The sequence below is a fragment of the Paramormyrops kingsleyae genome, chromosome 14, assembly GCF_048594095.1.
Source record: "Paramormyrops kingsleyae isolate MSU_618 chromosome 14, PKINGS_0.4, whole genome shotgun sequence".
Lineage (NCBI taxonomy): Eukaryota > Metazoa > Chordata > Actinopteri > Osteoglossiformes > Mormyridae > Paramormyrops > Paramormyrops kingsleyae.
The window spans coordinates 5,772,913-5,800,276 of record NC_132810.1 but is presented as its reverse complement, the minus strand read 5'-3'; the positions used below and the strand labels follow the sequence as shown (position 1 = coordinate 5,800,276).

Here is a 27,364-nt window from a genome sequence, read left to right as displayed (position 1 = left end):
GCGGAGAGCCAATAGAAACCAGTGGTGTCCTGGCTTCAGCGCCAGCAGGCAGGGCTCCGCTCCCACCGCCGTGACGCTCTGCCAGGTTCTACTCCGGCTTTTTTTTCCCTATTCCCAGTCAAGTCCAAGAGCCCCCAACCCCCAAATCCTGGAGCTGAAGGGAATTCAGCCTTTCATCGCCTACAGGCTAAAGGCTGAGAGAGCCGGAGACTGTGAGCCAAACGCAAAGAAACACACGCACACATATGCGGGCAGACACACATACACACACACACACACACACATATGCGGGCAGACACACATACACACACACACACACGCGCACACACACACTTGGATGAGCATTCCACATGCAATTAAGATGGCAATGAGACACACACATGCACACGCACACATATGCAGAGGGTGAACGCAAACAAGGGAAAGTCCCGTCAAACACCCCCCCACTGAAACAGAGAGACATAAACAACTGCTCTCCATAGTCCTAGATGGATACTGCAGTTGTGCAATAGCAGATTAACTTTTAGTCTCTTTGTCTCTCTCTCGCTCTCTCACACACTCACACACAGACCTGTACTCATATCTTTGTGGGGACCATCCATTCATTTCTATGCACAAAACCCTAATTCCAACAATGACAACCATAACCCCTACCCAGCCCTAACCTTAACCATAAGTAACCATTTTTAGTTTTTTGATTGCGATCACAGATTTTTATGAAAGTGTATTTTCCCTTATGGGAACTGAAAAGAAGGTTTCCCACAAGGTCAAAATAACAGGATTTTAACACATTGTGGGGACATTTGGTCCTTATAATGTAATATATACATGACCACACACACACACACACACACACACACACACACAAAACAAGCAACCAGCTTACATGGGTGTGAATGGCAGCCCACAGACACCTGAATGCTGACTGATTATCCAGTCTAAGCTGGTCTGGGCAGTACCCCCCCCCCCCCCCCCATAATCCCAGAGTCTGTCCCCCCTGGTAGCATCACTGCCTATGGAGTGGAAGCCAGGCAGCACCCTCTGAAGGTCGTGGGGAGGCGTGGCGACTCTGCCCTTCAGTGAGGAGCCTTTCGTGCGCGACCGCAGCCGGAGCCGACCCACAATGCACGGAGGCGCAGGGAGAGCGGCATTGTGGGTCGGCTCCGGGGAGAGCATCTGCTGAGCAAACACGTCCTGTCGGGTCACGAAAAAAACAACAAAGAGGCCGGGCGGCTTCTGCCGGCCCTCCCAGGCATGCGACACTGGCCCGTGTCACGCCAGCCTGGGGGGGGGGGCAAACAGCCACACGTCCCATGGGAGTAGGGGGGTTCATCACTAGGGGTCTCCTCACACAAAGGAGAGTTTGTTCAAGTTTCCAGTAAAACTTCACCATCAGGCCTCTTGTGGAGGTTGCGTGGGGGGGGGAGAGGGCTGAGTGACACGCCCCTCCTGCCCCTCTGAAAGCAGACCACATTCCCCCTGCCCCCACCCTGCCCCCACCCTGCCCCACACAATATTGAAGCAGCTGTCTCCAATATCCGAGACTCAGCAGATATTTATTCAGGTAGGGAGGGAGGGGTGTGTCCCCTTGTTCCTGGAAGCTGCACAGCAGCCCTGTGGTTTTTTTTTTTGGGGGGGGGGGGGGGTATAGGGGTTGGTTAAAAAGGACATGGTGAGAAAGAACTGCGTCTCTCACTAAAAAACAGCTTCAATGGCTGGACTTCCTGTGTTAGGCTGAGGTCCCTCAAGACCTTGGGGGGTAAACCAAGAGACGTGGTTGTGGGGGGGGGGGCTCTAGGCCAGGTCCAAGACAAATCTCTGGCAGCGTGGCTCTTCGGGGGGGGGGGGGGTTCCTCAGGTTCTGACCAAGACAAACAGCCGTAAGGCGGAGAAATACTAAAAGCCGTTCCAGCTCAGTGAGTGGGGGCCCGTTCTGAACCTCCTACAGCTCACCGTATCAGACCCCCCACCCCCCCGCAGGAGAGCAGGGTGTGTCTGCGTGAGCGGAGGTTATTTTAAAGTGTCCACAATGCAGAAAAACAGGCAGCCGGCCTGTCGCATTCTGCCTCGCCGAGCAATGCACCATGGGAGTCGCGGTTCATTCATCCAGTTTGACGCAGCAGACGAAGGTTATCAGTGTTACTCCCGCTTGGCCCCCCTGCACCCCCGGGGATGGCAGGACCCCTGGCAGGGTACTAAGCACCTCCCAGCAGTGAGGAGCCTCCTGTAAGCAATGCCAATCAGCACATTGATCAGCCGGGGCCTAGAATGCCAGCCTCAGCACTTAACGGAACGTATGATGTAACGGACCAGAATAAACGCCGCGAGCCGGAGAGGTCACATGACCACGCTCCCGGTGGGTCGAGCGAATTTCCAGCCTCGACACTCAACAGTTAAGAAACACCTCAAGAGAGGAACCGTCCAGCAAAGTCACTAGAACTGATATATTGCAGGTCTCTCTGTAGGACAGCGCAGCAGGAAGAGGGAATGAATACTCTACAGGTACCTTCCACACAGGACAGAGCCCAGGCTGCAGCAGCAGGAGCCAGGGCATAGCCCGCCACAGGTGAGGAGGTTTGGAAGGGGGTGGGGGGTGGGGGGGGGTCAGGGAGGAGGGGTGGGGGGGGGGAAGCAGCTCAGGTCGGGATGGAGGGAGGATGCTTACCCCAGGCGGCCCAGCTGCTCAAACTCTGGCACCTGGGGACCATAGGTCTCGATGTGCAGGGGATGGTACCGGTACAGCGCCTCCTGCAGGTGAGCCACAGGCTGCAGCGAGATGGTCTGTCCCTGGAGGGAGAGGGTGGAATTCCTATCAGATACACTGTAGTATGGGGGGAGGGGAACAAGCCAGGGAAAGACAGTGTGGGAGTCATTAAAGGCATCCCCCCCCCCAGCTGTCATCTCCCACGATCTAACCAAAATGTTCAAACCAAGAATGTGATGGATGATGTCGGTGGGCTGTTTACTCAAGTATAATCTCTGCTGATTGATGAGTGTCCAATCATTTTTAAGGGTTATAGTACACTGGCAACATGGCTGGTAACATTTCCCATGATTCCTGCAGTGCAATCAGAACATAATCCCTAAAGGAAGCCAGCCAACCAATCATACTCCTTGCTGTCAGGGACAGGCCCTCACTGGAGAAGCCACTGGAAACGGATGGATGGGTTATGCAGGTTCACAAGCCCGCTAAAAATGATGGGAGTATGTGCGTGGATGTACGTACACACACACACACACACACACACACACACACCTTTACGAGGACTGCTCATTCATTTTTATGGGAAAACCGCTAATGTTAACTATGACAACCTTAACCCATAACCAAAAGTAACAAAAAAAATTATGAGTTTTTGCATTTTTAGTTTTTTGATTACAGTCACAGCTGTTTAGAATACTGAGTTTTAAATCGGGTATTCAGCACGTTTCATTCGGTCCCCATAAGGTGAGGTGTCTCTGGACCAGACACACACACACACACACAGACCTGTAATCACATCTTTGTGGGGACCTGAAAAATGGTCCCCACAACATCAAAATAACGGGTTTTTATTATATTGTGGGGAACATAATACGCACGCACGCACACACACACACACACGCGCGCGCACACACACACAGGAAGAAGGAAAAAGAAAAAAAAAATCAGGAAACTCAGAATTTTGCTAACTTCACTGTAATGGGGAAAATACTTCCTCTGAAAGATTAATGCACAGAGGTAATGAATTAAATTTGAAAAAGAGTAGGGTCTCATGAGAAACAACCCCCCTATTGTGTGTGTGTGTGTGTGTGTGTGTGTGTGTGTGTGTGTGTGTGTGTGAGGTAGGGAGGCCAGAAGCACTGATGACAGCTCTCCTATCCACCATCCCCCATCAAGCTGCACTGCCTGGGTAGTGTACCCACTACCTGCATGACATCACTTCCCCAGACAACTGGTTTTGATGTGGGCCCACTGGAACTTATTACCCACGCTACCGCTACCCCCACCCCCACCCCCACCCCCACCCCCACCCGCGCCAGTTGGTTGACAAATAGAGACTTCAGATTTGAATACCTCTGTTTTTCTGAAATGCCGGCGTCGGTTTGGATGAGCCCCGAGCCCAGATGCCTCCTTCCAGTGGAAACCCGATACACTTATAAAATGCGGCCACAAGGTTCTTCAAGTGCAACTGCAGTTGGATTTGGGTCTGTGCCACCCCCGGTTCTAGGGGAATTCCAGCCGGGCCTGACCCCTTCCTGCCGCCGCCGCGTTCGTCTAGGACGCGAACGAAATCCGGACGGCAACGAAATAAACTCTTAGATTCAAAGCATACTCCGAGTGAAAACAAACACGGGTAACATCACAGCGAGGAGACTGGTAGACAGGGGTATAAACAACACAAGCAAGAGGCGAGCGAGCCACGAGGACGGGACCGAAGCCTTCAAACGAGCCACACGGCCTCTCTTCGGTCCCCTGCTGTTTCTAATTTAATTACAGAAGAAACCAGAAAAACAAAACACTGATCAAGGAAAAATGCCAGCATGAGGCAGAAGAAAACAATGTGCGGGACAGGCCTGTAAATGTCTTCACTGCCCACCACACACACACACACGCGCACGCGCACGCGCACGCGCACACGCACACGCACACGCACACGCACACGCACACACACACACACACACACACACACACACACACACACACACACAGAGCCCTCCAAACACAACCCAAGTTAATACAGCAGCCATACTAAAACCAATGCAAAACTCTCACTCCATCTCAGCAGTCCTTCAACACCGCTACAGCCACCAAGACAGATGGGGGTGGCAGGAGAAGAGGCCCGTAAATCTCCCTTAACCAGAAGGACGAGAGCCAAGCCACACGCAGGCCGACAAGGTCTGCTGGCACCCGTCTGCCTAGGGCACCTTGCAGACTGGAGACAATGGGCACAGCCCACACGTGTACACACCAGCCAGAGACACATGGCCGCCCATCTAGGACCCAGAGTCCACTTCTCGGCCTCCTTCTCCCTACACAGAGCTGATTTGCAGCATCTATTTTCATTTCAGCCTATATTTCCATCCATTATTTACTTACATCGAAACCCACTTAAGCTGCTTACAATTTCAGCTGTTACATACAATTGAGTGTTTACTTACTCTGATGACCAAGCAAATACAAGTTAAGTATCATGTTCAAGAAAGAAACCGTAAAGCCTCCCGTCTGGCCTTGGCAGCTCTGCGCAGATCTGCGTGTCACTCAGAGCCAGAGCGGCCCTAAGTCTGCGCATCTCGGGGATACCAGCAGGCAGACATGATGGAGAATTAACCTTGAGGGTCCGTAACACTCCAACATAAACACATAACTAAACAGAGGGAGATCTACTCATCGCTCACTAAAGGTTGTTGTGACCAGCCCCCCCCCCCCACTCCCGACTCCCGCAGGTAAAGCCCAGCCTGCCAACAGACAGACAGTGACGAGGGCCAGCCACTGGTACAGCCCACAACCTTCAGACCTTCAATCAGAAACTCACCACGCACTATTAAAAGCCCCAGCTGACGCATCAGCGCTCCAGAGCAACCCCGGCCCAGCGCTCTGTCAACACACTTGTTGGCCGGTCATCAGAACACACCCTGCACGCGGGGTACCAAACCCCAGGGATCCTGGAGATGGGGTATATAACAGCTCAGGGGCTCAAGGGCACACATCTGCTCGAGCCATTAAAGAGGACCACAGGCTGGAATAAAGAGCGACTCCAAAAAGAAACTCCGCAGAAAAAAGCAATTACATAAAACTACAGGGGAAGGTAACCAGAGGAAACCCCTTATTTTCCCCCAGCGGCTCTCTGAAGACGATGCCTTTGCAGATTCCGTCTCAGGGTACGGAGGTGACCGCTTTGTCCGCCAGAGCCGTTTTCAACACTCGACGGAGCGACAACAAGGGACAGCATTGTGTTGCTTAATGAAGTCACCCATTCATTAAGCGTGAGAAGATAATCTTCCACGAGGAAGGGACCCTCAGGGTGACAACACGAGAATGACCGGTACCTTCCCTGTGCCATAAAACCGTCATTCATCTCCTAAACTCTGCATCATTCGCTTCATCGGCATGACTGCACTCTTGCAGTATGGACACCTCTTATAAAAACAGCTCATGCACTTACAACTGTTTAATCTAGTGGGCCTAAGTATGACTGCTGCATTGCTATCCTTAGCAAGGCCTCAGCTAACAGCAGTAGCTGTGGCCTTAAAGGATCAAGAGCCACCTGTGACGTGCACAGCACCCCTGGGCAGACAGAGCTTGCACAGGGGGATAAAGAGCTTTGTGCCCTGGGTACACTGAGCTAAAGTAGCAAGTGTGAAAGCCACCCTGTCCCCAGCCACCCCTCTCTCACCTATAAATATAGCTGCCCAGCAGCTGCTACCAGCACAGAGCCCATAAAGCTGACAAGCGCTTTTTCCGCTGCCTGAGCACAGAGCAGTTATGAGGTGACTTCGCATCCGCACATGCTGGTGCCAATCAGGGGACAAGCCCCTGGCCCCAAACGCTGCGCCATTCCCCTCCCCCCCCCCCCCCCCACACAGCCGCTCCAGGCCTGTGAGGAAATCGCCGCAAGGGCAAATCAGGAGGGCAGCCCCTCACGAAGAGACGGACTCATGTGAGCATCAGGGTACACCCAGCTAGCACCTCTGTCGCCACGCCATTTCAAACTCCCCCAGCCACCGGAGGCACTACAGTTCAGCCCCAGCAGTGAAGTAATCATACACAAAGAACCCATCCACCCCGCCTTCCACTTCTGCCGTGTCATTCTGAGTGACCTAGTCCAGACAGACCTGCTCAACCTGTTCCTTGGTGGCAGCTGTGGGGGCCAATCACTCATAAACCTCCCCCCCACACTTCGTTCTCTCTCTCCAACAATACAGATTCGCTGTTGCTCATGGAGTTACACAAAAATGTTCAGTGGGCAGAAAGAAAAATGAGTAGGCGAGTCCAAGCAACCAGAGGAGGCAGAACCAACCAATCAGTTGTCTTGGTCGCGCCTCCTCTAATTGCTTGCTTCCACCTCCTCTACAATCTGGTTGGTTATCTCTCTGAACCAATCACTTTTCTTTCTGCCATTAAAACATTTGTGTGTACACAAAACTCCCGCAGACTTAACCGTTATCCTATTTTAATGACCCTTCTTCAGTCACCACTATGTAACATGATTTAAAGTCACATACTAAATATTTCAATAAATTAATCTAGCCATTGTATTTTTTTTTATTGGTTTAAATGGATATACATGTTAAAATAATTCAAAAACAAAAAAGTGGTAAATTTATAAATAAATGTAAAAAAAATTGTTTGTGTCAATTTCTCTAGTGAATCTGCAATAGCAGGTAGGTACAATGAAGATAAAATACTTTATTCACGCTTTATTTGCCTTTAAACAACAGAATTAATTTTCGTGCCATCCAGGCAGTCACACAAAGCATCTAACAGAATCAGAGAGCACGAAACACAACAAAGGCACTCACAAAACAAGGCCGATATACGATTCGGCACTGCAGAGGTACCTATTTATGCAATAAATATAAAAGAAGTGGAAGAAATGGCAGAAGATAAAATATAAACAAGCATAAACAAGAAATAAGTAAGACATGGCAGAGAAAACGTAGATGTACATAGTGTCACTGTGACCAGTAAAGTGAACAGTGCATTTAGTACAGCACTGGCCAAGAACTGCACCTCTCTGGGCAAGTGAGAATTGTACCACTGAACCACCAATGTAAGCTCATATACTTATATACAAATTCTTATGGGAAATTATTTTTTCCGTTCATTTTAAACCACCTCAGTGTATCAGCACACACTCGCACCAGTGACCCTTCCAGGGCAGGATATGTGGCAAAAACCCACTAAAATGCCAAATAGGGGTGACTGTACACGTTTTTACGTTAGGCCTATTTGTTTGTTTGTTAAGGTTCCCAGAGATTAATGGCAGTCATTTCTCTCTCTGTTGAATTTCTTGTGTATGTTTAATCTTAAAATTAACCGCCGTTTCTCGTCTGCTTCTGGGGGTCACTTTTTCCGATTGCGGAAAAAGTCAATATTTACCCACGGAAACAGCCACGTCTCCCTGACTGCAAATTAAAGGAGGGAACGCGGAATAACAGATTCCACAGAAGACGCCCAAGAAGGTTCATTATGTAGCTTAATAATATGACGTCATTATGCAGCTTAATAACAATATGACGCCATTATGCAGCTTAATAACAATATGACGTCATTATGCAGCTTAATAACAATATGACGTCATTATGCAGCTTAATAACAATATGACGTCATTATGCAGCTTAATAACAATATGACGTCATTATGCAGCTTAATAACAATATGACGCCATTATGCAGCTTAACAATATGACGTCATTATGTAGCTTAATAACAATATGACGTCATTATGTAGCTTAATAATATGACGCCATTATGTAGCTTAATAACAATATGACGCCATTATGTAGCTTAATAACAATATGACGACAGTGAGGAGGTCCAAGATTAGACGCTAGTAAGAACTGAATAGACAAGATGACAGAACCAGTCTGGTCAGGGTAACATAACGAACTGGTCACTGGAAAGCTACACCTAACCAGCACTACGTGGGTTACACTGTCCAGCTGCCCGTATACATATAGCTCTAGAAATTTCTGTACAAGTGACCAACCGAAATGCTAATATTATATTTTAAACTGGTGAGCTTCTCAAGCGTCCATAGACTGAATGTATAACTCATTTATCTCATTCACGTGATATACGTTGACGGTAAATCCCTTGTGTTTTATCAGTCAAGTAAACATTCTCCTCAATTTACTAGTTACGCACTCAGCGAAATCTTTTAAAAACATACTTGGAGCTAGACAGAAAATGTGTTTCTAAGTTATGGGAATAATAAAGCGATACAGTAAAGCAAAAAAATAAATAAATCTGTCGTTTTTGCAAACGCAAAAAAACAAAAAAAATTAACAAGCTGAAGAAACAAACAGCCAGAAAATATGCAATTTTGCATCTAATTGTCTCGTTAACTTCACTGCGGAGTTTGAAACTTTTCAATTTTAATTCGCAGAGAAACCTCAATGTCCGCACACATTACTGATTAAGTTGTGCTGCTGCTGTGCTTCTCTTTACAGCTCTTGCTGAAGGGCTCAACAGCAGTTCAGCTTCAGCGATTCTAACAGGTACAGCCTTAATTTCCATGGCTTTCCCACTGTACTACTGGCTGTCCTGCATTTACTTTTTGCTGTTGCCCATCTCTCTCTCTCTCTCTCTCTCTCTCTCCCCCACCCCTGTATTTCACTCTCACACATGCACAAAAATGCCTGCACGCACAAAAGACAAAGCTGTCTTGCAGACTAATCTTCCCATTACTCTAAATCTTTATGGGAATGCAAGTTTACAGATCACCTGCATGCAGAGAAACATATGTAGGGCTGAACTGCAGGATTAGTTCTCTTAACAGAATGTAGAATGACACCTAATGCAAACAGGACGACACTAATTCCTGCCTTTTGTGTCATTATGCACGGTATTCAGAAATCATTTTTCCATGAACATTGTAGGAGTCAAGTCAAGTTCGAGCATAAACTCCGCTCTATTTCAGTGCTTCCTGTGCAAAGGTGGGCAGGATTTCTAGCCCGAACATCAGAAGTAACTACTTTTATCTGACACGTGACACACATAGATGCATAACGTCAATCTGAAGGACTTGCCCAAACACTTTCCATTGCAGAGACCAAAAACTCAGGGAAAATCCTCACTTAAGCACGTTTACAGCCCACATCCTATTTGACTGTCAAATCCCTTCCCAGTTCAAGTGCCAGCTGATGGTTTTGCTCCTTCTCAACCCCAATGTAGTGGCGTCAGACAGCAGTGAGGGTTTGATCCCCATGGGTCACTGAGCCGGTGACAGAAGCCAGATTCGGAGGAAGTCCAACTCACTGGAGCACAAAGGTGAGGACTGGCTCCTCCGTACATGTGTGAGTTGGGGGAAGGGATGCACAGACCACATCGTGACAGCAAACAAGGGTTGTCAGGTTGTCACACAGTAGACTGTGCGCAGGCAAAGGAGGGTGTGTCCTACGTGCTCTAGAAAGCTACAATGGGTCTGAAACTGAGCTCTGCCATCCCTGTGTCCACATCCTAACCCTCCCCCCCCCCATCTACTCAGTGCCAGCAGAACCTCCTCCACTGCTGAAGCTCCTCAAACAGATGCGCTGCTTTGAGGAGGCCCCTCAAGCAAGAACAGACCTGTCCCCAACCACCCCCACGCTACAGGCACCTGGAACAGGCCTTTGCTGGACCAATTCCCAACTGTGTGCTGTTCCCTACTATGATGGTAACCACACACCCCACCCTGGCTGAAAGGCACCCCACAATGGGACCACACAGCAAGCTGGGTTAGTGACAAGCATCATACAAAGACTTAAGTAAACAAAAAACTACTTGCAGGGTTTACATGGATGAAAATTAGACTCAAAATTTGTGATTTTGTATATGTAGTACTGATGGGAAAATTGACATATCAGGCTGTATCCCATTAAGATCCGCGGCTTTTGCTCCCAGATTCTCTCATTTACTATAATAAGAGCCTGATCATTTTCACAAGCCAGGAACTTGTGCTTCCAGCTTCCAATGTGCCATAAGGATGCGGCGGACAGCTTGACGTGTCGAATGGCTCACGTTCATGAGGGTTGTGATGGGAGCTCCCCTCTGACACGGTACCGCGAGGAAGCTTGCTTTAGCGATCCATGAGAACCACTGCATCTCCTCGCCCCGTGATCTCCCCTTGCAAATGGCATGCAGACACAACTTTGCAATTCAAAGAGAAGCACAAAAACGGGAGACACATCTACTGTCCTTCTACAAGAGTATTACAAGTTACAAAAGAAAATCACATAAATTCACTAGTTATGAAAAGTGGAAAAAAAGATAAAGCTTTCCATATAAATCCACCACAAGTTGAACTGCAACCAACTCAAACAGCGGTTGAGTCCTAACTGCCTTTGGCAGGAGCTGGGGGCAAATGAAACCCCAAGGTTTCCACTGTCAGAGGCGCCCTGAAGCCGGCACCCTTTCCAAGATGCTCTGCAACACTGGAAAACCCAAGACCCTACTGATCCACTATTTAGGCTGACAAATGTCAAGACAAGACAAATATGCACATACACACACACACACACACACACACACACAGCCTGAAGCCAACGATAACAACACTGACGATTCCTCTCCATCAGCAACTTTCTCAATACGGCACTTACTGCAGACTGGCTTATGACAGCGAATCCGCAGAAACCAAACTGATCCCCGGCGGAAAGGAGTCCTGTGGTTTTCAGGCCCAGGAATTGTACCTCCTGTCCCGTTTGCTGACCAGGCCTGGGGGTGGATTTATATGAACTGGCTAAACCTCGTTTCATTAGACCATCTCTTGTCTAATCAGGTCAAACCATGAGCATTGCCCCAAGAAGGACAAATGTGTCCTTATAATTTCTATTTGCTAACCAGCAGTTTACAACACCTGATTTAAAAAGCTGTAATATCCTTTTTCAAAGAACAGAACCATCCCAGCTGTTATGTTCACTCAGCTTCTCAACACAGAGTTGGGGTCAGGAGCAGAGGGCAGGTATCTCTCTACTTAATTCACCCCCCCCGTTTTATCCTGGCCTAGCAGAGGGGTTTCCTCCGAGTGAGTAGCTGACAAGTGCTGAAAGGGGGCTTTCGTGTTGCGGATGGACCCGGACGCTCATCCATGACTATCAGTGAGGAACGTGCAAGTGTGTATCTGAGCTGAACGGCATTAGCAGAAAGCGCTTGGGTTCATTATAAGCGGCACCGGCGGAGATCAAGCAAAGCGTGAAATCGTGTGCTGGCACAGCACAAAGAAATGAAATCTAAGCCCAGCAAGACCTGGAGAGCACCCTCGAGCTTTTGAGAAAGCAGACACAAATTCTGTTTCTAGACACTGGTCATCCCAAATGAACCCATGAGGCTGACCTTCACGTTCATTCCATTCCATGTGTCCTGCAAACTTGCTTACTACTTCGAACATATTCGGGAACAGTAAAAAGAAAGGAGACGTGCAGTACTTTGATCCACATAGCTAATAATCTTTGTATACCTGTTTCATTACTATGGTAGCTTTTCTTTCTGCTGTCCATAGGTCTAATACTGAATTCAGTATATAGATACAACTGTTTCTTTCTCTCCATATCCTGCAGCATTGGTATGCAGGTCCTAGAATGAGTTTGGACCAAATATATTCATCACCTATCAACACACTGCCAGTTGTCCTAAGTTTGCACCCCAAACAGGCAGATGAGGGTCGAGCTTCTTCTCATGCTCCATTGGCCTGTGAAACATTTACACACCTTTTTGTTCTTAAGGGAAGGGATCGAGAAAGGAATATCTGAGGAAAATTAAACACAATAAGAGGGACGGGAAGATACCACCAGATGAGCCGCGCAGGAGGAGCTAAACAAGACCCCCCCCCCGGTTAAGCTACAATGGTTTAGGCTACACTTAGTGAGTGAGACCCGGCCACACTTACCACCGGGATCCCCGTGGAGAAGACGGGAGGCTTGACGATCTGCCGCTGCATCTCAATCTGGGTGTCCAGCTGGGCAGCCCGGTTCTTGTGCTGGGCTAAGAGCAGCGTGGCGGGCAGGTGTGAGCTCTCCTGTCACACAAGGACAACAGGGAACATCAGAACAAGCCACATGAAAGCACCCAAGGATGCCGTTACCGCCACAGCTGTCTGACACATATCTGCATGAAAACGAATTTTGTTCCATCATCTCCGTGTTCCACCAGGTCGTCCAGAATACACATGCACTGGCTGCACAAGATCTGCCACAGCTGGAGTGATGAAGATTTGCTCTGACTGCAATGCTAAGCCACTGCCGCGAACAGCAATGGTGCTTTGCTGTGAAAATGTGCCTCACACGCACACTCAGACACACACTCACACGCACACTCACACGCAGACACACTTGCATGTACATTTTTGTGGGAACCCGTTTTTTTTTTTAAATCATCTCTAAACCCCTTTCCAACAAAACTCAAAACGAGATTCAACTGATACATTCACTTTCAGTTCATTTAAAAACAAATGAAATAAAAAACACACAAACACACATTTAGTGTAACCCCCCCCCCCTCCTCCCCCCGCCCCGGCCTAAACAAACACAGCACACCCTTCTGTGATCCAAGAGCCAGCATAATACACTGACAGACAGCCGTGGACTATGTCAGCACAGTTCAGATAGAGCTACAGACACCAGCGAAAGCCCCACACCTACCGTCAAACACAGCTATGGTCACATGGTTAGGGATCAGCAGAGGCTACAACGTAGCAGTGACAATACCAGCACACGACGCTGAGCTGGGTTACTGTGACAATATGCTGCTGCCTCAACCACATGAATATGAATTATTGATTTGCTGATGATCTCATCTAAATCTGAACCCATTATTAATTCTTTACTAGCCCGCACTTAAGTGTATTTATTAGGCCTTTTGTGTGTATGTGTTTCTGTAAGCTTGAGTGTATATGGTAACATGCTTATGCGTTCGTGGGCACGCGAGTGCGACTCACTAACTCATCCAGCAGTGCCTGCTTGTTCTTCTTCTTGGCTAGTAGCTGCCTCTGCTCCTCCTGCAGGGTCTCCAGCCTCCGCTGCTCGCTCCCTTGCTGCTCTAGCAGCAGCAGCTCCTCCAGCTCCTCTTGTTCTCGTGTCTGCAGCGCAAGTTTGGATGAGAGCTGACCCACCATTTCTCCACACCAGACTGAATCGTGTGTGCAATACTGTAATTAAGAATCCATCCAGCAAATCCTTAGCCAGAAGTCCTTATAAATAAAGTGAATATGGAACGGCAGACTATGTAGGATGAAAAAAAAATTATATATTATCATGGTTACTGGCTGCAGTGTCGAAGCAAGCAAAAGCTCACCAGTCTCGCTTTGTTTCTCTGGATGATGTCTCTGTTCTCTCTCTGATACTGCTCCATTATTCGCTTGGTGTTCTCCACATCTATGTTGTTCGTTAGGCTAAAGACTGTACAAGGGTGATCAAGTGATCAGTAGCACCACACTCCATTAGCAGCAATGCCAAAATCATTATGAATTAGGGTTGCAAAGGGCAGGTAAATTTGTGGAAACTTTCCACAAACTTTCCATTCCATGGAAAGTTAAGCTGGGGGAATTTTGGAAATATTCTAAGTTGGAAACTTTCCATGGGAATTACCAGGAATATATGGGAAATGAACGGAAAATTCCCAGAATTCTGCAACCTTATTACGAATGCACAAATGCTTTTGGTCCAGTGGGGAAAGTAACTGTAGACAGCATAGTGTAAGATAATCTTGGGAAGCAGGAAACATGAAGCAGAAGCTCACCAATATCCTCCACTTGCTCCAGGTAATCATTATATTCCTTCAGGCTGGGGAAGTCCGTGTCCCTCTTATTGTAGCTGCACAGGGCAAAGCTGGTGTTAGGCCTGAACATTAAAACATGGCCAACTGCCATCGTAAACATCCAACTGTCCTCCACTTTCCCTCCCACCTTTGCTTTTCGTTATGCTGATTTCACAAAGATCATCCAACGTGCAAAAAGCAGCGAAATAGGATTTCCAGCCAGAATTTTACAATTTGCAAAGATTCTAATAGTGTCGTAAAGGCAGAAAGTGCAGTGCTTTGTTTAATTAGGGCGATGAAGAATTAAACCACAAAAATCTAACCACACCAGTTGGATCTGCTAAAAGAGACCGGAGAAGAAACAAATACAGGCAGAATACAAGCTGCTGGTCTGTAATAGTTATTCTATTGTGAAAAATAGGAGCCCTAACAATTGTCCTTAGGTTCACCTTTTCCTTAGTGACACATTTTTTTTATCAAAGAATGTGTAGAACTATTCTCCTGCCCATATTTTGCCCTTTCATGTATGGCAAAGGTAAACAAGGCACGTCTTTGAGCTGCTGCCCACCTCTGGCAATGTGCCACCTACAATAACAGGAAGCAGACGAGAAAGGCCAGGGTGGGGAGGGAAGAGAATCTGGCAGGTAAAGAGCCTCCGCTGCTGTTTACAGTCTGCAGGGCTCTGCCACACCTGGGGGGCCACTGAGGGAGGAGTTTGTATACAAAACACACACCCTCATTACCGAGACAAAGGCAGCTTAACAGGCGAGAGATGCAGTCCCACCCAGCCCTGAACCCCCTTTCCCCCCCCCGAAACTCACATCTTCAGTACTTTTTTTCGGATTTCCACCTCCTTGTCCACGGCTGGGTCCTCGAAGAGTTGCACACGGAAGTTACTTTTCCTAAGGGGTGTGTCGCACTGCACGCAGTTCCCCGAACCACGCACAAAGAGCATATCCACACAGCTTTCACACCTGTTTAACAGGAAAACACACTTTTAAAAATGCATACCAATGTTCATCGGGGACATACACAAACTACCACATACGTATTGAAACACTTATTGAAGCACAAACAATTATAAGGCTATCACCTTACTGACAATGTAGTTGTCAGTAAGGTCTCATTCTTACTTTTCAGCTATATTATTTAAGCCCTCATCAATCACATGGACACTGGAGATGCTTTTAGAGGTGCCATGCTTCCAGAACCAACCTCCGAAACAGACCTATAGAGGAGGAACAGGAAGACTCACCTTATAGCATTTATGGAATACTCAAGGTAAGCCCTTTCAGTAATACAGGCTAGCATAAATCAATGATGGCACAATTGCCACTCTTCAGAAGCGCAATATAAAGTATACCAATTTAACATGTAGTTTTTAGAAGAATAATCAGTACTTAAGGTGAAGCATTTTCTGATGAAAGCAATGTCAACTCATAAATGAAGTTATTACCAAAAAGTTACAGATTAAACCAAAATAACGGATGTCAATAACTTTCAATACTGTTTCAGGGACTTGGATGATCCACCACATGTATTGGAGGAAACAAACAAGCACTATGGATTTATGGGGTTTGAAGGAGATCACCATAGAGACAATTAGACAACGCTGTCTGTCTCCTACAGCTGTCATTAGTGGGGAGGAGGTTCTGACTGATGGACAGTGGTAACAATGCTTAGCACTAATTACTGTCACCCACCAATGCAAAGCCACTAAAAACGCAGAGAGCCAAAGCGCTCAAACGACCATCCCCAGGGCAACTCAACACACCTTTGCGTTAAACATCAATCACTTTAAATCCTATGGTGAACTTTAAAGAGAGTACAAACAGCATTTATCTCCCTCACATGAAGAGTAACAGGAAATGAAGAAAATTAACAATTTACTAATCTAGTTACTCCTATGCGCCAAAAGTTGAGCATCAACTCATATGCCCTGCCACTCCGACATACAGGCGTGGGAACCTACTCTGTAAAATGTTAAATCAAAAGTTGACACTAAGTAACTACATCAGCTATACATGGTTGAATTAGACTGCAATAAAGACACTGAAGCTGAGATGAATTGAGACAATAGGAGGGATGACCTTCATTCCTCCTCAGCAAATCGCAAACTGGAATGGACCAGTACACAGGCACCTGTTCACACACACGAGGGGGTATTGAGACGGGCCCACCCTCATTCCCCTCTGGCAAGTGAAGCATGGGCAGGGGCTGGCTGATGGAAGCAAGGCTCCTTTGTGCTGAAGCAGTGGGGCAGATGTTCCACTCTAGCCCCAGGCTTCAGGAGGGTCCACCGGGCCCAACATATGGAACCCCCTGAAATGTCCCCAAAGGGCCCACAAAGAGCCAATTGAAGTGGACAGCACGGGGCATATGCCTAGCATTATCTTACATGGTGTGGTGTGTCCCACCTCTCTCTGTTTCTCCAGAGGCAGTACGCATGTCACAAGAGGAGAGCAAATGAACAAACGGGGGCCTGTGAGGGAAACATTAGTCACGGGGTAGATGCACAGCAGCGCTTAATCAGCCCTCCTACTATACAGTCTACCTCAGGAGCATTGTGTGTGTGTGTGTGTGTGTGTGTGTGTGTGTGTGTGTGTAAAGTACCTCCCCCACTGTACAGTGCCTCGCACCTTCAAAAGCCCCAAAGTACCTGGAGGATATTATTCAGCACTCACTGTATCCCTCACACTGCCTATCAGTATCCTGAAGCTAAAATGCCCCCTTGGGCTGTTCTCCGTTCCCACAGGTGAGCAGCTTATCTCTAGGTTGGGCCTGGTCTCCATCCCCGGTTGGCCAACTCTAATCTTCTCATCTGCAGCTGTCAGCAAGGTGATAAAGATACTGCGGCCGAGCTCAGCACACCATAGCCCCTGCAGGCTGGACACCACCCTCCATACCCACACAGGAAAACACACGCATGCACACTAACATGCGCACATATGCGCAAACCCGCGCACGAACACAGAAACTCGCAAAAGAAACCAGCATAAAGACAGGAGGGAATGCACACTAGTTATTGCTTGAGATCAGAGTGCATGAGCAACAGGAGCCTGAACACAGAAAGGGCAACAACGTGAACTACTTCCAAATAACTCTCAAAACTCTGTGTTGTGTAATTTGGCACCTCAAACCCCAGCCACAACGTAACTCTGGGTTAAGAATTTGATACAATCAGTACCAGTTAAGTGCACCCGCTGCCATTATGGCCCAAAATGCCAAAAGGACATCTGGGCATGTCATTGTGCGGAGGTAACAGACAAAGAGGGGCAGTTACAGCAAGGGCACAGTCCGTTTAATTTTAGATGTCAGCCATCCCACACCACACCCTAAACTGGAAGAGCTTCAGAGGACTCGTCAGTTGTCAGCTCAGCAGATGCAGATTCAGACAGAACAATGTTGATGGCATAGCATAGCAGACAGGTAGATCACAAAGAGAGGATACAGACAGTCAGGTAATAGTGGAAAGGCACATATCAACAAGGACATCCAGAGGGCATAGAAATGAATATAAGGGCTAGCTGAATAATTCCGGGAGAAAGACATTTACCGCGTGGGTTAGTATGAAAACTGCAGAATTATATAAACCTATAACGGCCCAAAATATGGCGACTTAATTACCAGAGGAGACAGTGGCCCGAGTTTTTTATGGGGGGATGGGGGGGGGCATTGTTATATTTACGTTATCTTCGAAGGTAAGTCACGCAGCTCGCGTTGAATGCTCCTGCTTACGCATTATACAAAAACTCTGGATCGACATGTCGTCTCCCACCAACAACATACGCCCAGCGTTAAATGCAACTAGTAAAACTTACATATGGTTCAAGTATGAAGAGAAGTGCACATAAAGACAATCAGCTTTGTGCTACAATCCGCTAAATTTTCACTACCCACTGAACATTGCAGGTGACTAATGTTTCAACACTACTTTGGATATATTCCTTATATGCATATTAAGATAATGTTTTAGTGAGTTTACGGACTGGTGACAATTTTATGACACGCATGTAGCAAGCTAAGGAGACTTGCAAGCACTACATTATTAGTACCAACCACATATACGACTGAACTGGAGACGAGATATTTGTTTACAATAAGTGATGAAAACGCGAGAAAGATCCGAGTAAAACATATTGTAACTACTGAAATCGCTGCTACATAAAACTTAGCTATATCAGGGAACGTTACATTAAAAGCTTACACACACTTACAGCGTGTGACCGCAGACGTTCACCATCAGTTTCAGTGATGGGTTCCTGTATTTAGTTGTCTTGCATCGCGGACACCCCTGGTCATCCATATTTGCAGCAACCATATATTTTATCCCTCGGTACACTTAATATTTTCGCTATACGTCTATTAGCAAATCGCCAATGAGACTCGAATAACGGTTACTCCTCATAAAAATTCCGTGCAACAAACACGGAAGGAAGAATCGTTCCTAGTTTTTCGTTCCTATGACTTCGCACAGTGTGCATTTATCATATGCAGCGTTTCTCAACGTCTAATTGTAAACAATAAATTCACGAACTGGCACGAGTAACAAAGTGCGGTGCATTTTCATTTAAACGACCCAGTTTTGTTTATCACAAATATGTCACTATATAAAGACGTTTTTTCCTGTCGTTACGTAGGCTAAATAGTATACAACATAGCCTAGTTAATACAGGCTGCCGTATGACATAGATGGCACAGAATCCTAGACACGTATACATTCATACATATGCTTTCTTATAGTTTTATCACGGTTTTATAGACGCTTTCATCCGAAGGGTCTACACAACCGGCATCCTTTGTTTAAAAAAGTATCACTTTATTTTATATAGCTGGATACACGTCCGAATAAGTTTATGACTAAAGGTGTTGGTAGACAGGACAACTTTTCGAGCTATGTTTCCGGGCAGCTGCCAAACAGGTGAGACAAAGGGCAACTCATTTGGATCTGGATGATCGCGAAATGTTGCTCACTTCCGATTAAAGTTTTTCAAATAGAAATTTGTTGCCCATAATCAATGGGAAAGTGCCCGAGCAGTTAACATTGCTCAAAAAGTTTCCCAGCGCAATTCATTCTGCTGACCTCACTCTTACACGTTTTATCCAACAATTCAGTTTTTTGCAACACTTGATCTGGGACTACAATACAAGTGTTTTTGCAACACTTGTTCTGGGAAATAATTGCAACATGCAAAAGCACGTGTCAAGTACGATATAAATAATATCATTATTACTATATGACATAAATATTATATATGCTGCTATAGTTAAACTAAAGTATAATAATGCAGAAACAAATAATTGCCATAGTCATTATGTTTTATCTCGTGTATTATTTTGTGGTGTGTCTCATTTGAAAATACGAATGAGATTTTTCGAATAGTTCGTTCGATTTGTTTGTTATATTTGTGGTTAGGGTCAATGATTTTTTTCTGTTATGGTATATGAAAGGCGAAGGATTACTGCTTACGCAGCGCAGCAATAACAGCGCGCAACGCTGCAGACAAAGACGTCGGCTCTCTACCCCCAGCTAGTTCACCTTGCGCAGGTAAACCATTGTGCGGAGTATTTGACTGACAGTCTGAGTGAAAACATTTGCCTAAGATCTCGCTCGCTCCTCCCCCGCAGAGCCTTCTGTGGCCAATAAGACTGCACTCCTGCAAGCAGACCCTATTGCCCCCTTCCTGCTACAGTTTGCCGAGTAAAATTCACATTACAACCAAGGGAGAAGAAAGACCTATCCGTTCACAGCTGTCGCCAGATATCTGATCGCGCTTGTATGGCAAGCAGAAACCTGATCGGCTAAAGACTGCCGAAACCAGGAGGAGTGACTTACCAGGAAGCATTAAAAAATGTCTTCTTCCTCCAGCGAGGTCATAATTACAAATGAAATAAAAAAGGAAAATCTTACGGCAGATAAACGGGGAAGCATTAAGCTCCTAGCCTTGGACACTGCGGAGTTGTCTATGGAGCATGCGACTTCAGCTGCAGATGCAGTCCATAGTGAACTTCTCGTGAGCGCTCCCTCCTCACTAGCCTTTTCACCGGAGCAAGTGGCGTGCGTCTGTGAAGCGCTGCAGCAGGGGGGCAACGTGGATCGCCTATCCAGGTTTTTATGGTCTTTACCACAGAGTGACTTGCTACGTGGCAACGAAAGCATTTTAAAAGCACAAGCTCTGGTGGCTTTCCATCAGGCTCGGTATCAGGAACTGTATAGTATTCTAGAGAACCACAGCTTCAGCCCGTCCAATCACTCTTCGCTGCAGGACCTTTGGTACAAGGCACGGTACACTGAGGCGGAGAAGGCTCGAGGGAGACCCCTCGGTGCAGTGGACAAATATCGCCTTCGTAGGAAATACCCGCTGCCTCGAACTATCTGGGACGGGGAAGAGACGGTGTACTGTTTTAAAGAACGGTCCAGGAACGCACTGAAAGAATTATACAAGCAGAATAGGTACCCCTCTCCTGCCGAGAAGCGCAATCTCGCCAAAATCACAGGGCTTTCCCTGACTCAGGTTAGCAACTGGTTTAAAAATCGCAGACAGAGGGACAGGAATCCTTCTGAAGCGCAGTCAAAAAGGTGAGTTATTCGCTCACGGTATGTCACTTTGTGTTTAGCGTTTATTTTTGCAATGATAACCAAAAGTGTTTTAAAATGCCAAAATTAATAATTCCATGTATTGGTTTAACAGTAAATTTTTATACAGTCTGCGGGATTTCGTCTGCGATACTGCGCGTGTGTTTCACCTGGAGCTGCTTCTTGCCCGGCCAGTTCGCCTTTAGCGGCCGGCATGATAAGTGCTGCTTTATGAATTGACGTCGTTAATCATTTACAGAGCTAAACTCAAAGGAATAGTGTGCCGGGTGCTCGGCGCTAATGTTTTGAAATATGAAGCTGTCCCCATTCAGGTCAAGTTTCATTTGTAATTTGAACACATGTACAAAAGCTGTACCGGAGTTATAACACACAAAATATTAACTGCAATAATAACTATAATAAACTTTTATAGCTAGTCTAAACTGATGGCGAAATTGCGTTTAAATATTTAGTTTTATTTTTGTCATTTTAGGCCTATTTGAATTTGTCACCAGTAGAATACCCATTTGTCCCCATTTCAACTGACCTGAAGTATATAGGCTACTATTTATTTTTACAACTTTAAGGGTAAGCTGCTCAAGCGATATTAACATTTCCACGACCTATTGTCTTACCGTGTGTGTGTGTATGTGTGTTTACTTTGGGAGTGTGTTTAGAATCCATTGAATACCCTGCTTTGGCTCACCACATAAATCACTTAGGCTGTTTACTTTTCCTCTTAACTGGGAGGGATCGGAAAACCACCCTTCAGTAGTTCATTAAAAGATTTGCGGGCCCTCTTTGCAAAGGGACATTCTCTCTGTCTCTCCCCGTCTTTTTTTCCCCATTCTCTGAAAATAACACTCGCACGCACCTGGTGGAGGTGACCTCTTCAGCAGACAGACAGTCCCCCTCCCCCATAGGCTGATGTCATTAACTGCTCAAAGGCATCCTGATTCTGAAGGACGTTTTTGTAATAAACTGAACGTCCCGTGTAAGAAAAGAGAAAGGGGAATCAAAGCAGCTTAGAATTGTTCTTCTGTTTGATTTAAAAGCGTCAGTGGCTAAAACTCGCAGCGCTTCTCAGGAGTAAAAGAGCAAGACGATCGCACCCCACCTGTATATCTGCCCAGTCTAGCACCTTTTTTTGTTCAACGCCATTGCGTTGGTTCTTCTGACGGACCTTCAGCTGTTAAACTCATCGACAAAATTTATGGTGTGGAAAAGATCCGTCTGCTTAATTTAAATCCTCTGAGATTTCGTCGTTGTATTTTAATATTATAGCCTACCTTATTGTCGAAATAAATTTTAACTATATATAATTGCAAATGTGAGTAATTCCACTGGATAACTTTATTTGGTCATATTTTGCCATGTGGATTTACAGAAAATTGATGGAATTGGCGGTGATCCCCCGACTTCCTGACGGAAGACAGGGCCACAAATACCCCGGCCATTTGTGCCGAAGCCGTGGGGGCATTTGTCACTGGGTACTTTATTATGCCAAATGGTGGCGCGGATGGTCGCAGGCTTCCTGGTCGGCAGCGGTCTGGAACGGATTAATTTTGACAGCTATGAGGGTTATAATCCAGCCCGCTCACCATGGGGTAAACGGGTTTCACCACCCCTAAAAGGCGAAGTGTTGTCGGAAGAGCCTTTTGACTCAGCACGTTACTGCTCACCAAATGCATCCTTTTGCCGGGATCTCCTACCGGGGTGGTAGCATTTCTTACAGTTTAAATTTGGTTTAACGACGATTTACGAGATGATTGGGGGGTGGCCTGATGTTTTCTCAACTTTTTTTTTTTCTTTTACAGTTTCCCGTCTAGTCATTTCTAGCGAAGTCGACTTTTTATTTTTATATATACTGTAGGCTATATATATATATATATATATATATATATATATATATATATATATATATATATATATATATATATAGCAGACGGATCTTTTCCACACCATACATTTATATATATATAATATATAAAAATTGGCAGCTGGTTACCCTGCTGTGAGGTGTTTCACTATAGATAACTATGGTGGCTATGGTGTTTTAAATTATCCTGCCGCTTCTGGCCTCGTATGACTGTGTTTGAGTTCTGTTATTTCTAAGCTTGGCTTGAATGGGATGTTCGGTGTTTCTCCAGCTGCTTCGGAATCTTTAAACAATTCACACATTTTACGAACCACAGGTACAGCTCAGAATTGGTAACTGAATACTGAGTACTTGCATAGACGTTAAACACAAATATAGAATTCATGATTAATTAAAGAAAATACAAAATCAGTTAAAACGCTAGTCAGTGATGTGCTGCCCATCGGTGTAGACATGCAGCATCACTGCACATGATACTTTTCTGTGTCGTCGTGGTTACCTACCATTTTGAATACTTTTATTTAAGAGGGGTTTGTGCAAATTGAGACTGCTTCCTTTTTGTCCTTAATCCCACTACTCTTTATTTGGAAACACTTTACATTAACTGCACTTTTGTGATGCCCTTATAACACATTCGTAGAACATTCAGTGCACCTTCATAACGTATTCATTCACAGAACATTCAGAAGCAGCTTGGAAGTATATCGTAGCACCCTAACATACTTCAGCAGCTTTCATATACATTAATAACAAACATTGTAGTATTATAATGTTTGTTGTTATCATATAATGTTTGCTATTAATGTATATTAAAGCTGTTAATGTGTGCCAGGATGCTTAGGTATTCTTACACGCTGCTTATGAATGTTCTATGAATGCATTATGAAGGTGCAGTTAAGGTAAAGCCTCACCCTTCATTTATTCTCTCTTTCTAGTGAATCTGATGGCAATCACAGCACAGAAGATGAGTCCAGCAAGGGCCAGGACGACCTGTCCCCTCGCCCGCTCTCCAGCTCCCCGGAAGGGGCCTTGGCTCTTGGCACCATCCCTATGGGTGCTGCCCTGGATGGCGGCCTAGTCATCCAGCAGGTCGGGAACGTTAAAGTGCCCCCCAGCACCGGCGGAGCCATGGTTTTCAATGGGAGCCTGGTGACCAGCAACCCTGCCGCCGTCTTCCACAATGGTGGTTCCTACATCCAGGCCCCTGGCGGCGTCCTGTTCAACGGCCTCAACCTGGGCGCCCAGACCCTGGCCTTCAACCCTCTACGGACTTCCATAGACGGGGAGGCGTCGCTGCACTCCGGCCAGGAAAAGGCGCTGAGCGGGATGGCTGCGGGCTTCACCCAGGCCTACTCCGCTTTCCCCGGATGTGTGAGCAGCTCGGAGATTAAGCTGGAACCGGTGCAGCCGCTGGCCCAGCAGAACGGCCTGCCCTCCGTGCTGAGCCTGCCCACCCCAGCCGGGCACCTTCCACCCAGCGCTTACGGCCAGCTTCACATGCCCGATACCGATGGCGGCAATGTGGGCCTCCCGGTTCTGCAGCTGCCCCCGGTCTCCACAGCACTTCCGCATGGTAGGTTCTCCTTCGCGACCCCTGCTTCAGCCTTCTAGCAGATGGGCAGCATCTTAGATAGAGCCCAGCTCTTTCTCATAATCTTATCTCATCGTCAGGACATGTTGAGAAGTCATCTGTGCCCATTAGTCAATTATGATTAACTAGGTCAGATATAGACCCCCCCCAGCAAGTAGTCTGGCCTTTACTAGCCACTAATTAGTATATTTTCTAGTACCCGCGTCGTCTTCTGTTTTCCCACACTGCCTTAGAGCCTGCTGACAGAGGCCCTAGCTGCAGGTGAGGTCGGCCAACAGAGGGGTACGATAGTCTGTGTCGCAGTGCAGTTACGCTCTGTGCCAAAGGGGGCGGCGTGCCAAGAGGCCAGGGGCCTGTGTTGTTCTCCTGCCCCCCAGATGAACCGAGGCCAGCAGATCTCTGCGTTTTATAGCTGTGTCTGTAATGGCAGGTTTGCCTGCCCTCTTCCAGCCTCAGCTCAGTGCTCATTTATTCATCATTCTTTTAATATCTGATTTACGAGTCACATAAAACCTGAAACTCCCCACTGCCGGGTGTTTGATTTAAGAGAGCCACATGGGGCAGTCCGACACAGAACAGACATTACGTTTTCCTTTTCTTTCTTAACATTTAAATAAATACATGTCCCAGGGAGGGGGGGGGCATTGAGGTTTGGTCACGGGTTCCTAAATGAGACTCTGGAACAATGTTAATTTCCTTCGACCGACGCTGTTTTGTGTTGCGACCGGCGTGACCCCAGGGTGGGGTGCCGGGTGGGTGTATCTGAGATGGGGGGGTGAGACGCAGGGCAGAGAGGGAGCGGCTGTGCCATTGGCCGACACGGGTCCCCAGGAGTCTGATCTGCTGCTCGGCATTATGGGACATTCAGTCAAGGTTGGGGGGATGATGGAATGGCATGGGGACTGTGCAGATTAAACAAAGCAGCTCATTCATAAAGGACCTCTGCTACCTGTGTGATTTGAGCACTATTGCCTCCCTTTAGACGTGAGTATGTGTGTTGGGGGGGGGGGGCTTCCCAGCTACACGAAGAGGTATTGCTGATGGTGAGCTGTGCCGTTTCCCCCCCCCCCCCCCCCGCAGGTGCCGGGTCACCAGGCAGTACTGACTCCTTTCCACTCCAACAACAGCAGCAGGACAAGGTGGTCTTGGCGCCGCTCCAGAGCACCACGGTGCTCCACAGCATGGCCAGTGTAGTTAAGCAGGAGCCCCTGGAGGGAGGGGCCTTTTCCTATCCAGCTGAGCTGCACCTGGACCATGGCAGCCCCCTTGGCTACCCTTCTGCCCCCTTGAACTGCACCCAGGCCCCGCCCACCAGCCAGGCCCCCCCTGTCAGGTCCTCCAGCTCTGATTCTGGGGGGTATATTGTGCTGTCTGTCAGCTCCACCCCAGCAGCCCAGACTGCCCCAACACACCATCACCTACTCCCCTCAGACTATGGAAGCCACAGCCCATTACCCCCCGCCACACATCCACTCACTCCCAGCTTGAGCGGCAACTTCCTGTCAATTGCAGAGGACAAAGTGGGTGGGACCGGCGTGGGCGACATCGTACGGGTCATGTGCAATGAGATGGAGGCGGAGGGAAAGGAACTGGCCAAGCTGCAAAATGTGCAAATGGATGAGGACATAGGTGACCTTTGACCTGTCCACCGCAGTAGATACATTGTGTGCAACTGTGTTATTTCAGTATGTTTTATTTCCCATTTTGCGTGTTAAATTATTTGCCAGTGCCTTCGCTGAGTGACCCAATCACAGCTCAGAATACACTCAACCTATGTTTGCTCCAAGAAACTCGCTCCAACCAAAACCTATAGTTTTTTTCCAAAAAGAGAGAAGTATACCCTCTGCTCTTGGATATAAGGTGTTTGCATGAATGTGAACAAAAATTCTGTTTTGCCGTCAACCACTCCCTAATGATTCTTACCTCATCCTGCTGGATTGGGTTTAGAAAAAGCAGGTGCTGGGCTTGTGACCCTCTGAACCCACTGTCATCAAGATCTTTCAGAAGCTCATTTACCATCGGGGTGTTTGCCACATCAAACGGAACACAGGAGGAGTTGCATGTCGTCTGGTCTTCTGAGGTGATACACAGAGGTTCATCAGCTTTAGCTATCAAGCTTTCTTTCCAGAATGTCACCAAGTCTTGCCGTGAAGAATATTTCTGCTGCAATCATGCATAAACAAATGTGCCTCCCCCCCACTGGGGCAGAATCTTTCAAATGTGTCACCAACTTGCACTATACCGACTGCATGTGTGCAGTAGAATGTACTGAGTGGTCCTTGACCTTTGACCCTGCGATCTGTATACACATGTGATAACTGCTTGCAACGTAGTCAGAGCTCTCCGAGCCGTGATGGTTTAACACGCAGCTGTACCAGAGGGAGCTACAGTGTCTTGATGGGTTTTTAATTGCTATCACTCCTTTTAATTGTATAAAATCTAGAACAAGCACATATGTAAATGTTTTTTTTTTTTATTATTATTATTCTGAGAAGAGTCTTGACTGTGAAGTGCTTCGGGGAGAGGGAAGGCATGCTTGACACGCAGACCTTGTCCTGCCCCTTCTGGCCTGATGTGTTCTACTGGGGGGGGGGGGGGGGTTCTGCTGCTCCGTTGTGTGGCAGGACATCAGTGTGCCCTGACATGTGCCTTCTGTTCCTCTGTTAGTAAATAAGGTGTACATTCTCCACCAATGAACTTTCTCCATTTAACCACACCAAAGAAGAGTGATATATCTGTAAGCTGTACTGGCAGTTTTTAAGCTGGATTTGGCAGTTTGTATCCTGAAATTATGTGAACTTATTTTTCTAGATTCCACACTCCCATTAAAACTTTATATTTATACGTACAGAAAAAAATGCTAATGCCTTTGTTTTCCTTA

At 46.9% G+C, this 27,364-nt stretch overlaps 2 protein-coding genes across 4 annotated transcripts in view; one reads left to right on the top strand and one right to left on the bottom strand.

Moving 5' to 3' along the window:
- Positions 1 to 20,435, bottom strand: part of mnat1 (MNAT1 component of CDK activating kinase) — a 26,748-nt gene extending 6,313 nt beyond the window's left edge. Inside the window, exons 1-7 of one of the 3 annotated variants that reach the window (XM_023825576.2) lie at positions 20,348 to 20,435; positions 15,258 to 15,410; positions 14,419 to 14,492; positions 13,975 to 14,078; positions 13,619 to 13,759; positions 12,572 to 12,700; positions 2,666 to 2,787 (exon numbers count right to left, since the gene is read on the bottom strand). In XM_023825576.2, the coding sequence (XP_023681344.2) occupies positions 2,666 to 2,787; positions 12,572 to 12,700; positions 13,619 to 13,759; positions 13,975 to 14,078; positions 14,419 to 14,492; positions 15,258 to 15,391 (704 nt within the window). In that variant the 5' untranslated portion in view covers positions 15,392 to 15,410; positions 20,348 to 20,435. Of the gene's footprint in view, positions 1 to 2,665; positions 2,788 to 12,571; positions 12,701 to 13,618; positions 13,760 to 13,974; positions 14,079 to 14,418; positions 14,493 to 15,257; positions 15,411 to 18,653; positions 18,873 to 20,272 lie in introns of those variants that run through there. The other 2 variants (XM_023825575.2, XM_023825574.2) reach the window with 2 other exon arrangements.
- On the top strand, positions 20,289 to 27,364 carry six4a (SIX homeobox 4a). The gene is made up of 3 exons (XM_023825569.2): positions 20,289 to 21,016; positions 23,828 to 24,465; positions 25,564 to 27,364. Exons 1-3 carry the CDS (start codon positions 20,289 to 20,291, stop codon positions 26,121 to 26,123), a joined length of 1,926 nt encoding a protein of 641 aa, XP_023681337.2. The 3' UTR covers positions 26,124 to 27,364.

Bases quoted from the DNA above. Each gene is read 5' to 3' on its own strand.
- six4a (XM_023825569.2), top strand. From the start codon at position 20,289: ATGTCTTCTTCCTCCAGCGAGGTCATAATTACAAATGAAATAAAAAAG. The intron at 21,017-23,827 runs GTGAGTTATTCG...CTCTCTTTCTAG, and splicing joins TCTGAAGCGCAGTCAAAAAG to TGAATCTGATGGCAATCACA. The intron at 24,466-25,563 runs GTAGGTTCTCCT...CCCCCCCCGCAG, and splicing joins CTCCACAGCACTTCCGCATG to GTGCCGGGTCACCAGGCAGT.